Source organism: Pholis gunnellus (assembly GCF_910591455.1).
Source record: "Pholis gunnellus genome assembly, chromosome: 23".
Taxonomy (NCBI): Eukaryota; Metazoa; Chordata; class Actinopteri; order Perciformes; family Pholidae; genus Pholis; species Pholis gunnellus.
In genome coordinates this window covers 13,303,750-13,316,231 of record NC_136550.1, presented here as the reverse complement: position 1 = coordinate 13,316,231, position 12,482 = coordinate 13,303,750, and the positions used below count along the sequence as shown (strand labels likewise).

At 41.9% G+C, this 12,482-nt stretch overlaps 2 protein-coding genes across 2 annotated transcripts; one reads left to right on the top strand and one right to left on the bottom strand.

Moving 5' to 3' along the window:
* Position 1: 1 nt before the first annotated feature.
* Positions 2-1,849, bottom strand: cUnh11orf68 (chromosome Un C11orf68 homolog). Its single transcript, XM_079184726.1, has 2 exons — positions 1,669-1,849; positions 2-1,188 (listed from the first exon to the last, which is right to left on the bottom strand). Exon 2 carries the CDS (start codon positions 1,142-1,144, stop codon positions 401-403), a length of 744 nt encoding a protein of 247 aa, XP_079040852.1. The 5' UTR covers positions 1,145-1,188; positions 1,669-1,849; the 3' UTR covers positions 2-400.
* A 484-nt stretch (positions 1,850-2,333) lies between these two features.
* Positions 2,334-9,004, top strand: drap1 (DR1-associated protein 1 (negative cofactor 2 alpha)). Its single transcript, XM_079184442.1, has 7 exons — positions 2,334-2,484; positions 3,123-3,195; positions 3,719-3,812; positions 4,152-4,277; positions 5,732-5,822; positions 6,001-6,089; positions 7,494-9,004. The coding sequence occupies exons 1-7, from the start codon at positions 2,443-2,445 to the stop codon at positions 7,645-7,647; spliced, it is 669 nt and encodes a 222-aa protein (XP_079040568.1). The 5' UTR covers positions 2,334-2,442; the 3' UTR covers positions 7,648-9,004.
* The last annotated feature ends 3,478 nt before the right edge of the window (positions 9,005-12,482 follow it).

Here is a 12,482-nt window from a genome sequence, read left to right as displayed (position 1 = left end):
TCGAAAGTAGATTTTATTTGGCAACTCTGTTATGATGGTTTCATACAAACCAAAGAATAAATTCTAACAAATGAATGTTGAAAAAAGAGAACATTTCCCTCTGTGCATACAAAGGATTTCTTCCATCAGGTAAGTGTGAACAGAACATCAAGAACACAAATACTTTAACTTGTATTTACAAGTTAATCAATACAAAAAAATGAGACAATAGTTTAGGTCACTTCGGAAATATTACAGACTGAAATTAGGTTTAATGTATGTTTTTTGTTGCCAAAAGGAAGAACTTCAGATCAAAATTCAACCACTGACTTTTAAAACTCTTTCGGTCAGTGAGATGTACAGCACAACCCAGCCTCTCCATTTACCCGTACTCCAAAACTATCCTCCTGTTCCGACAGACTTATGTTACTTCTAGATTGGTGACTTTGTTGACAATGTGGGAACGCCGGGGTACACGCTCCAGGTCAAATTTGCTCTCATATATGGTTGGACACAGTTTCCAGCGGTTGTTTCGGTAGATTCCCAGGTATGTGTACACGTCTGGCTTGTATGTGAGGGAGCATTTGACACCTGTGGCCCGGATGACGTTGTCCAGCCTTATCACCTCGCTTTCTTCAGTGAAGTTCTGGTTATAGGCACAAATGACCTGCTTGCCCTCACCCTTGGGATTATGGGGACTGACTTTAACTAGGGAGATCTTGCCATCCAGGGCTGCTCTGGCCACACACTCCCAGGCGTGGTCCAACTTGAAACCAGAGTCCAAGTGCATCAGCCATTTGCCCGAGAGCACTCCGTGGTTCAGGGCCAGCTCCTTCACTGTCTGGAAGCTCACAGGCCGGCCGCTGGCCAAAAGTTTCTCCCAGCTCTCCTGGAGACCCGTGACATCCCCAGTGTTGGGGCTGTGGTTCAGGCCCAGCACAGCTATCCACCCCACAGGACTAACTCCACTTTCCTCATCACCAAATCTGTTTACTTGTGAGGGCCCGTTGCTCTCCAGCCAGCCATCAAACTCGGATCTGGGCGTTTTTCTCGAGTCAAACACAATCCAGGGGTCCATGTCTGCAGCCATGGCCTCAGCAGCATAAGTCTCTGCAGCAAAAGGGGTCACCACCTCTCCATCTCCAGGGGCCCCTTCCTCCTCCATAGTGCTGTCAGTGTGGGGCTACTTAACTAGTCCTGGAACTTTTCCTGTAAAAAGGAGGGAAGTGTTATGTATTAAACTCGATGTTTAAACACAGGTGCAGACTCTCATCGTTTGCGCTACTTCTAAATCAAGGCAAAAGTGGACAACTGGATAGTTTGCGGATGTTTACTAGCGCTGCTAACGTCACTTACTAACGTTAGCCTGCCACATTAGCAACACATGTTCAATAGCTAGCGTTAACGTTTGTCTATCGCCTATTCTTTGACATAAAAAATAAATGTCTCCATTTCGTTTGTGTATTGTCTACAGTTGGCATGTGGCTAAACAATAAGTGTTTAATTGCTAGGCTTCAGCCTAATTGTAGCTAGCCAGCTAGCTAGCCATATTACCAATCGTCCATGTTCGTCTTCTTGACTAATTAGGAGGTTAGCTGTTTACAGCCAGCTGTTGACCACACCTAACCTTGTAACAATAGGAATTATGGCACATTGTTCGCAAACTTCGGCCGCTGAGGTCTAACCTACCCGTGGATGTTGGAGTGTGTTGTCCGGTGTTGCTCTTCCGCACAAGCCGACTGCGGTGGTGAAGCTAGCCGCCGTTTGGTTGTATTGCGCGTCTATTCGTGCAATTGCGGTACCGTTAGCAGCGCAAGTGATCCTCACTATCACACATCCTCAGTATCAAAGAGTATGAATAACTCTATCCAAATACATGCCCGACAGTTTAACTGAATAGCCTTGTCTACCGACTAATGTATTGGTGAATCAGGTACCCCGGAAATGAAAACTATTTGATAAATTCGGCACAGAAATAAAGTAGCATAGTATAGTAGATTTGTTAATTACGACAAATTAGAGGTTTATTTATTGAAGTAGCGTTAATTTATGAGATTTAATCTACAATTTACGGCATTTAACTGTTAATTACGTCCAACGGCTGCTCTTAAATTACAATATACCAGATTCCCCAGTTATATGTAACCGCAAATATGCAAGCACTTAATTAGTCAGTGTTCATTTTGTGTAGTTGTGGAGTGCAACCGTGTTACATTTTAGCTAAAAAAAAAAACGTAATTTTACATTAGACTTCAGTACAAAGTTGCTCCAAAAATGACGTCGCTGTGACCCTGCGGAACTACGCTGACCTGCCAGGCAACGAGTGACGACGTGCTAACGAGTTAGCAGGGTAGCTATCACTATCTAGTGTGTGCGCGGAGGAGGTGATTTATGTATGACATAGACCAATATTCCAGTATATATTGCCTTTTATTTTAAGTTAGCCATCTAAGTGATTTAATTATGCCAAGCAAAAAGAAGAAATACAACGCCAGATTCCCTCCGGTAAGTCTAAACTTGTCAGAACCGGTGTTAAGACTGGGCAACGTTAGCAAACTGTATGAAGGAAAGCTAACTTGTCTAGCTAGCTCAACTGGGATTCGGCCTATTTTGTTGCCCAGAGTGCTAACAAGCTAACTAACAAACGCATGCCTTTACTACTCAAATGTAAAATGCACTAGTGTCATTATACCTACGTCATTGATTTAATAAATTGGCCAGCTTACTTTGCACCCCAGAGTTAGCTATGGTACATTTGAGGCGTGAGACGTAAGTTAGCTAGCATGTCCACCAGTTATCGTTGTTTTTAGCATGCCAAGCTAAGTGAAACTAACTGCTGTACATCTGGGCTATCTGTTTTTGAGGTATTCACATTGCAAACACTGTAGAATATCTCATCAACACGCCTGTAGTAAATAGTTTTAAACATGCATGTTATTAAAGTCGTCTTATGATAGCGACGATTCAGAAATGTGTTGGTAGTTCACTGTATCTTGTTGTTATGTTCATTTAGTTAGCGAGCGTTGAGTTTTGATCCAGAACTCTGTCTTAAAGTCTTATTTTTCATATAAAATGTATGTGTATGTATTGACAGGCATTGTACAAACACAACGTACGTACCACTGAACCTTTTCTCCTTACAGGCACGGATTAAGAAGATTATGCAGACAGATGAAGAAATAGGCAAAGTGGCTGCAGCAGTACCTGTTATTATTTGTATCCTTCCTGTCCAAAATCTCTTCTGTGCATGTACCAAGGTTTCGATCATCTGTATGTGCTTTGAATTCACAAAAATGAATTTATATGAACTGCACCTTTTCATGTAGTCTAAGGACTATGAGATGATTGATTAACCAGTCAGTTAACAGAACAACACATCAACTATTTAGTTTGATAAAGAAAAACCTTTGCTGGTTGAGGTTTTTCCAATTATAAGATTTGCTGCTTTTTTCTGAATTTGAAATCAATGTCAAGAGAATATCTGTTTTGGTTGTGGTCTGTTGTCCAGAGGGAAGAACACATTTGAAGTCATTCTGGACTTTGGGAACTTTTGCATTATACATTTTCTAGACTAACAATTCATTTTTAATTTTTTTTTTATGACAGATGAATCGATAATGGGGGAAAAACCTTTAGTCAGCCCTAGCCTCACTCTGTGTACAAGTTATTCTCTCGGGTAGTATTTCAAACAAAGAACACAGACCTCCTGCATCCTAATTTCCTTAATTTAAGATGTCAGCGAGAGCCCTGGAGCTTTTTTTGGAATCATTGCTTACAAAGGCCTGTCAAGTCACCCAGTCTAGGAATGCAAAGACGATGACAACATCGCATCTGTAAGTTTCTGTATTTGTGTGTGTGTCTTGATAAATGATCTGCTCTCTATTGCAATACTTTGGCGTTAGACTACTTTGGGATACATCCTCTGCTCAGTTCATTGTGACCGACATACCACAGGCATTATTATCAGGCAGCTGGTTAATAACAGGAAATCACATTAAAGTTATTCGATTTTGGACACGTTTGACTGAAAAGATGCTCACTTCCTTTTTAAAATGAATATATAGCCTCATTTATCTTTTTGTCTGTGTGACAGTTAGACTTTATAGTCATCTCAGAATGCATGCAGGTTTGTTGAGAAAGCAATGTACTCATCTAAGATTGTGTGTCCACAGAAAGCAGTGTATTGAGCTGGAGCAACAGTTTGACTTCTTGAAAGACCTGGTTGCAACGGTGCCGGACATGCAGGCCGAGGGGGAAGAGAACCACACGGAGGGGGGGGGAGAAAAAGTGCCACGCAGGTATGTGTCGCTCTCTCTCTCACACACACACTCATGCACACGGCAACATGTTGGGTATAGACCCTTTTACAGCCAACGTCGTCAGATATATGCGTCTGCACGTTGGCAACGGAAGTAGCGTTTTGCCCCAGCGACCCAGACGAGATAGTGAGCTTTAAACATTGAACTAAAACTGTTTCCAGCATCAACATGTCTGGTTGTCAGAATCGATATTCCATCAGCGGACTCGTGTTCTACAGAATCCTGAGAGGATCTCGACCGTTTCAGTTCAACAGGTGTTTCGGTTCAATGAGTGACGTGTTAACTGGTGACTTTCAGACGAACGCGTCCGTGGTTGCTTGTGGTAACTTACCGAAATGGTTGTCGTAGACAAACAGTGACGAGTATGTATTTAAAATTGATTGAAGGCTTTTTACGAGGACACCTTCATGTTCTGTTGGTGTTTTCAACAGCTGCCGTCACTACGAACAACCACGGAATTTGTCCCGAGAGTCACCAGTTAACACGGTCACTCATTACACCGAAACACTGGCGGCGACTAGCAATTCAACTTGTTGACTTATAAAACAAAAGCTCGCGTACACAGGTCAATTTGTTCAGGTTGCATTGGCCGTCTTTCCTGGTTAATGCTCTCGCATAGCTTGACAAGATGTTGCACTCCGCTGTCAAATTACGCGCGCACACTTGCGTACCTCGTCATCGTTTACAGACTGTTAAAGGGTCTAAACAGTTGAACAGACAACACTGTAAAGTTTTGTTGACTCAGGGAAAGTCAGATCTGCAAGGTCCTGTTCCACGTGCAAGGCTGGTCCAGTATCAAATGGCTGATTTTGACTCATTAATCCTGTCGGTCGCTTGATTTGTCAATCCATGCAGTCATTTGTGATAAGCGCACGCACCCACACAATTAAGAGGTGAATCACTCAACAGGACTCAACTCCTTATATGGACACAAGGAGAGTTAACTTGGCCTTTTCCAGGAACCGCTGCTGCTGTCAACAGAAGTTGACCAAAACGATGCATTTGTCATCCTAACGATTTGAACCGTATCACTTTCTTTTGGTGATTGTAGATCAACTACAAAAAAAGGCAAATAAAGAGAGAGGGTTGCACTAATTATTGAGCATCGTAGAGAAGAAGAAGCAGTATTGACTGTTAAATCAAGCACTGCAGCTGAATTGAAGCAGAGAGCCTGGCAGATAATTACACACAATCGAACTTCTTTCACTAAAGAGTGGCAGATTCGATTCAGATTGGATTTAAAGTGCTTGTACGCTCCTAATATTTAGACACATTAGTCTCAGCTACGGGAGTGAGGCATGCGGAGACGCTGTGTCTTTGAGTATAAAGAGCTGAAAGTCTTTTCACCAGCAGTATTGATCACATCAGAACTGTCTCTGTTTATCTGAAAGATGCACATAACTTTTTGTTCTTTTTTGTTTTTCTGACCCCAGGGGTAGAAAACCAGGGTCTGGCCGTAAGAATGGGGGAGCTGGCTCCAAAGGCAAGGACAAGAAGTTGTCTGGCACAGAGTCGGAGCAAGAGGTGGGGGCGTGTTTACACGGACCAGTAGCTATCTACAGCTCTATAGTTATGACTTTTTGGGAAGAACATAAGTTATCATCACACGCAGGAGGATCTAATTGAACTCCACCCAGTTTCACTGATTGGTGTGTGTTTGAGGTCGATGGGCTGACTGGTGTGTTTGTTGTGACGGAAACAGGATGACTCTGAAGACAGCGAGACGGACGAGGACGAGGAGGACGGCTCTCAGTCCAGCACAAACCTGCAGGCTGCATCCAGGTTCCACAGGTACGGACCCAGACCAAATAACTTATTTTTTACATATTTTATATGATCATTATCTGATTAAAAAAACACAGGTTGAATGATTAACAATGCAGCTTTCTAGGCATGGGCATTTCAAGCAAAAGTACTCTTCAATAATCACTGGGAACTATTCAATCAATCCGCCCGACCGACATGCAAAAATAAGCGCGAACCAACCAACCGACCCGCAGACCTCCAACGTCATGCATTACACAGGACTGAGGGAGAAGGACAGGTGGACTCTGCTGTGTTTGTGTGTTTGAGACAGAGAGGGGAAGAGAGGGTAGAAGGTCACCAACCAGAAGAGCAACTTTGGTTACTTTTTATTTAGTAAACGCATCTTAGTTGTGTTTGATATTGTCAGCGATTGTATTCAATGACATCGGTTTCCCTGTTGGTATTTCAGGATGAAGTAGTTTAAAATAACACACACACAACCAGCTGCCTCGTCCCTGATGTTTTCAACTTTCAGCCGTGCTGATTCTAGCAAAAACACACACACACACACACATTCTTCTATCTTCAAGTAGTTTCTCAACTCTCTGTTGCTTCATCTTGCTTCGGAGCAAAATGACATAAATGAATGAATGAGTACGTTCACATGCACCAAATATTAGTTTTTTTCCCTTATTCAGAGATAGACAATATTTGTAATAAGCTGTGTTTACATGGCTAGTGAAAATGAGTTTTCCACTAATATTCATGTTTGCATGTAGCTGTACATATTCGATTAACATAAAACGACCCCATGCCGCATCCTCACCACCAGGGCAGTGAATCCAACGTCGACACCACTCTGGGCTGTGTTTGACGGGTGTCGATGCCCTAACGTGTTGCTTATCATGATAAAATATAAAAAAGTGGAACGGCAGGATCCACTTTTGTCTTCTTTGCATCACAAAGTGTTTTTTTCAAAGTTTCCCAGCGTGTGAACACACAGCCTCCTTCTTTCATTCCTCCAAACACCTTCCTGAAAAGGCCGCCGTTGAGATATTAGCATATCCAAAAACCTGTTATTATCCTCGCCAGTTCATTATGCTTCAAAGTAGGTGTGTTTCTTCTTTTGGGCGTGCATCTCTACTCCAGCTTTGCAAACTATTGTTTAGTTGGTTTGTGTTTAATGCACAGAGCTGGTGGTGACATGCAGTTTCACATATATTGTATAATTTCCTGTTAGTGTAAAATAAAAAATGGTATACTTACTATGACAATATATGACACTGCTTTTGAATTAGAATGTGTGGATTTGGGACACAGAGATTCACTGAAGAAGAAAAGACACCACATTGATTCATCCACGTTTAAATGGGAAGCACCTCGTGAGAGTGTTGTTCATTTGATTGATTCCTAACATCTGGTTTACACCTCTGTCTGTTTCCCCCACAGCCCGAACGCACCCCCCCAGTACATGCAGATGGGCAGCATGGCCCCCGCACAGCCCCAGGGCGGCATGGACTTCGCCCCCCCTCCCCCAGCCCCCGAGCCGCACAAAAACGAGGAGGACGATGACGACGACGACGACGAAGACTATGACTCTTAGCTCCCTCCTCCTCCTCCTACACCAATCACACACACGCACACGTACACTCTTCCAGCATTATTTTCGATTTCTTAAGTTGTTCTTGCGGCGGCTGCTCTCAGCAGAGGAGGGAAAGACTCTTCATCACGCCAAAAGCGAAGAGGAGGAGCCGTCGCAGGAGACCGAAAACTGGTTGTACATTATGTGTTTTAATTTTCTTTTCTTTTAAAAAAAAAAAAGTTTTTATTTTATTGTAGAGGAGAATCCAACGAGGATGTTTTTTAACGAGTCAGTTGTTCTATTTTGACTATAAAAAACCGTCAGTCGTCACTATTTTGGCCATGAGCCCCCGCAGACAGGATAGGTGTAGTTTGTGTTGCCTTGTAGCTTTTTCTTTTGGCACTTTTCTTTCTTCCTCAGTCCTCCATAGTAGACTTATGAAGTCAACAAATGAGTCGCCCGAGGTCGGCTTGAAAACATGAAGTGGTCGATCGAGCCTTAATACGGCCTGTGGTGCTCATACGAAGGCTCCTCGCTGAGATGAGTCTGGTTGGCTGTGAAATACTGCGGTTCAGACGTGTACTTCCCGGCTTTGTCTCTCCAGTTGTCAGGCTGTAACATAAACAGGGAAGCAGGTGTATTTTTACTATAGGTTAGCTAAACCACAGCTTTTGGGAATTGGTTTCTATTTTTAATTCACGTTTTTATCAAGAGAACTGTAAACCTCCACGACCACAGCCATGAAGTCACACATATCACCGGTTCATGATTTCCACTTTGTTTGTTTCTCACGCTGTCGCAGGTTATTGCTCTGGCAGTTGGGTCTTGTATTTTCTTTTTTTTATACGACCATTAAATTAACCTGAATTGCCCATCAGAAGTATACTGTGACTCTTGGACCATAACTTTGTTTTTAAAGTTGTTTGTCTCCTTTTGTCCTCTCTCATTTCTATTCTCCCCCCCCCCCCCTCCAACTTCTGAGTAAATTTATCTTTAACGTTTCCACCCCCCCCCCCCCCCCCCCCTCCTCTTTTAGATTGTTTTAAATGTATCCATTGAAAACAGAGATGGGGCTCCCATTTATGCGGCAGTCTCAGTATGAAATGTTTCCGAATAGACGGTTGAAGTTGACACTGTATTGTAAACTTTTAACATTCTTTTTATTTTGTATGGGTAAAATAAAGTTCATATTTCAATTATAAAAGAGCAACCCTTGTTTGGGCTTGTTGTGTTCTCCGTATCAGAGATGAAAAGCCTGAAAGACTTTCCACATCCGGCAAATCTGCAACGGCATTCACTGTTAAACACAGTCCTTTGTTCACCAGAAGAAAAACTCAATCTTGTGGTTTCTTTGAGGAGAAATATTTCAAAGTGCTTCCCCTTCATCTTTCTATCATTTCACAGAACGGAACTCCTCCTTTGTAGTCCCGATGCTGTGACTCCTTGCACTTATTGAGGTCTTTACTTTCTGTATTTTGCAATATAAAAAATATTTTCCATGTGGATGCGTCTCTCGTTGATTTATCGGCAATGACTCGTGCAAACCTGAAAGACGAGTGCTGGTATTTGTAGTCCTGGTAGTTGAATCCGATGAGTACAAGACGCTGCAGGTTTGTGGAGAGGAGCCGGCACACTTGGCCCTGAGTGTGCGTCCGGCCCCTTTCCTCTTCCTCCTGCTTTCTTTTTTCCAGACCCCACCCCCACCCTACCGACCAAGCAACCCTGAGCCAGGGGCCGCAAAAACAACTGCATCCTTCCTGCACAAGCGTTGACTCAGCAGACTGTGTGTGTGTGTGTGTGTGTGTGTGTGTGTCGGGGGGGGGTGGGGGGTTGACTTTAGGAGCTTGGTGTCCAAACAAACTGCAGCGATGGGGCACGGAAGGAGGGAGGGTAGTGGGAGCCATCAAAGGGCCAACAGAAGGAAGCTCACTGTTTCCACACAGCAAGCCGGAGGGGCCAAAGGTGGCCCTCTGATTCCCATCCACTCCCATGATGATGATGGTGGCTCTCCCACTGTGTGACAGTGAGCCCAGAAATATATTGGCACTCACATGCCCCGTTCAACTATTTCATTAAGCACAGATTTGAAGAACACATTTTTCAAAATGTAGTAACAAATACTTTAATAACATACTATACTATTACTACTACACCTCAATGGTAGCTTTCAAATGTTTTGCAAGCCAACTGAATTTGAACAAAATCACTCACGTGCGATTGCAGGTGACACATTTTCACCTGATGATGGTGCTAGATGGAAATGTAAAGGACAGCCAAAGTGATTACAATTCATATCTTAAACTTTATGGCAAACCGTCAAAGAGTTGTCAAATAAGTTCACTAAAAATCTAAATTTCAATCTCACGGCGGTGCTAGAAGAGAAGACCATTGATGTCTGGACAAATGTAATGGCAACACACCCAAAAGCGTCAATATATTTTACTGACAGCAGCGTTCCAGGAGCCACAATAAACACTAACGGCAGCTTCAGCACACTTGAACAATGAACAAGCAATATTAAAGGTCACATATTTGGCTCATTTTCAGGTTCATGCTTTTAATTTGGGGGTATGCTAGAACATGTTTAAATGCTTTCATGTACTTAGTTTTTTTTCATTTGAGAAGTGTGAGATAGTTATTGCCATATTCATTCTGTGAAATATTTGTCCAATCCAACAGATGATCTGTTTGATACCCTTTCAAAGTACATTTTCACAGCCAGGATGTCAAATTGACCTTTTTTTTTTTTACCAGTGTACATGTTTTCATGTCACCTGTTAAAACGGTGTAGTTACATAAAAGCTTTGTGAAAGAACATGTTATATTTCTCTTACACCACAATACACATACTGAATTAAAAAATGACGCTGCATAAAAATAAAAGCACTTTATTCAAAGCCAATGATATGGATATTTTTTTACATTTTTATTTAATTTGTATTAAGACACATAATCTCATTGATACACAGGGTCTCATGCTCAATAGTGACCAAGTAAAGACAACAGCAATACAACACAAGGTTACACACAGACAGATCGAACACAAGTCATGTTTCCTGTGAGGAGAGTCCGGTAGGTCCAGAAACAATTATAATCCCCCAAAATGCACCATTTACCCCTGTTTGAGTCATGCTTAAAAACTATAGTAGCCAAGTTTTATTTAATTTCTTTAACTGAGCCTTGTTTTTTTAATTTATATTTACTCTATGTCTTCAGGGGAAATTATTTTAAGCTCAAGGCATGTCACCTCTGGTTGCATAAAGATAGGATGACAATGGCTAAAAACCAAGATGGCGACGGCCAAAACGTCGAAATCGAAGTTTGACCCTCTTGCTCATAGGATCGTGGATCAGAATAAACAGAAAACAGCATGCTGGCTTGCAAACTGCAAAATGCAACCAGATGTAGTCCTGGTATTTTGGGCAGACTGAATTTGACATACTGTGTATTTGGACATGTTAAATCTTTTCCTGGTGTACTAAATAGTATGGTAGTATGGTAGTACGGGAGTAAAGATATGGTAGGCCACCTCCACATTTTGATTTCCTACATCAAAGTAATGAAACGCTCCGTCAATTACGAGTCATCACTTGGATGGCGTCTCATAATTTCGCCTCTCCATGAGCACTGTGGTTTTGGGGAAGCGCTGTAATGGCTGCAGTGTTGGCTGTAGTAAGTCATATCAGAGGACACATTCGGAAGCTTTTTATAAACATTATATCGTCTCATCACAGAATGTAGTTTCGTTTTTCATTCAGAGAATGTGCAGAACTACTCTGCTGAACTCGAGTGTTTTTACAATAGAAAGGTGATACTTAAAGTGAGATTAGTCTCCTTGGAATAAAACTTTTAAATGAGCTACTTGACTTCTATCTTAAGTAGAACCGTGTAGCAGCAGATCCGACTCCACTTGAGTGAAATTTCAGAAACAGCTTTTCCACCTCGCTCGGTTAAGTAGCCCATCACACTGCATAAAGAACATTAAACCAGCCATATGCCAAAGGCTGTTAAATGTGTTGCTTGAGGATAGGCTTGAAACTCCTTTTGTGGTTCAAAGTTACAGCAGACAAAAGAAAATCTTCAACACATTCCTCCTCACAGAAAGCTAACGGCAGCACTTCCTCCTCTTTTCTTTGACTGTGGACGCTTTTTAGTCGACTGCTGTCCTTGAGTGTTTGGACTGAATGCCACTAAAGCATGATAGCTGAACTGATTGAAGAGGAGGACACTTTACTGTGGCGTTACAGTTATATATATATATATATTATTTAGCTAATGACTGTGTGTTGCCTTTTGCTAAATGTTTTTGAGCATCTTTTCTTTTCAGGTTAATTTGCCACCTGTTCCCACCAACACCAATTCAGCCATCATCGTCAAAAGACTTCTAGGGTGTATTTCAAAATAAAAGCCATGCTAAACTTTGCCGTGTGGTCAAGAGAATATCACAAGGAAATGAAAATAAATTAAATATGCGTTTGTCGTCCCAAAACATGAGAATCGCATCTTAAATCGATAACAACATAATAAGATCAACATCCTGGTCATTTCAATACTATGATTATTGCCTACTACTGTTATTTTATTATTTAAATTTTCAAGCACTTCCTTTGCATTGTTATGTTCTGCTGGCTTGACTCACCTCCAGAGTTCTGGCCTAGCAGCAGTGTTAATGTTAGTGTTAGTTAGCACTTAGCAGGAGAGTAGCCACAGGAAAAGGTATTCAAAATAAAAGTCTCAAATACATGATACACACATGGGTTGCACACAAGTACCTTATTACTACTCCATAAACACCACAAATTAAATATTTACTTGTACTGAGACAGTGAAATAAATGTTGAAATAAAGAACCTACT

Bases quoted from the DNA above. Each gene is read 5' to 3' on its own strand.
- cUnh11orf68 (XM_079184726.1), bottom strand. From the start codon at position 1,144: ATGGAGGAGGAAGGGGCCCCTGGAGATGGAGAGGTGGTGACCCCTTTT.
- drap1 (XM_079184442.1), top strand. From the start codon at position 2,443: ATGCCAAGCAAAAAGAAGAAATACAACGCCAGATTCCCTCCG. The intron at 2,485-3,122 runs GTAAGTCTAAAC...TTCTCCTTACAG, and splicing joins ACAACGCCAGATTCCCTCCG to GCACGGATTAAGAAGATTAT. The intron at 5,823-6,000 runs GTGGGGGCGTGT...TGACGGAAACAG, and splicing joins GCACAGAGTCGGAGCAAGAG to GATGACTCTGAAGACAGCGA.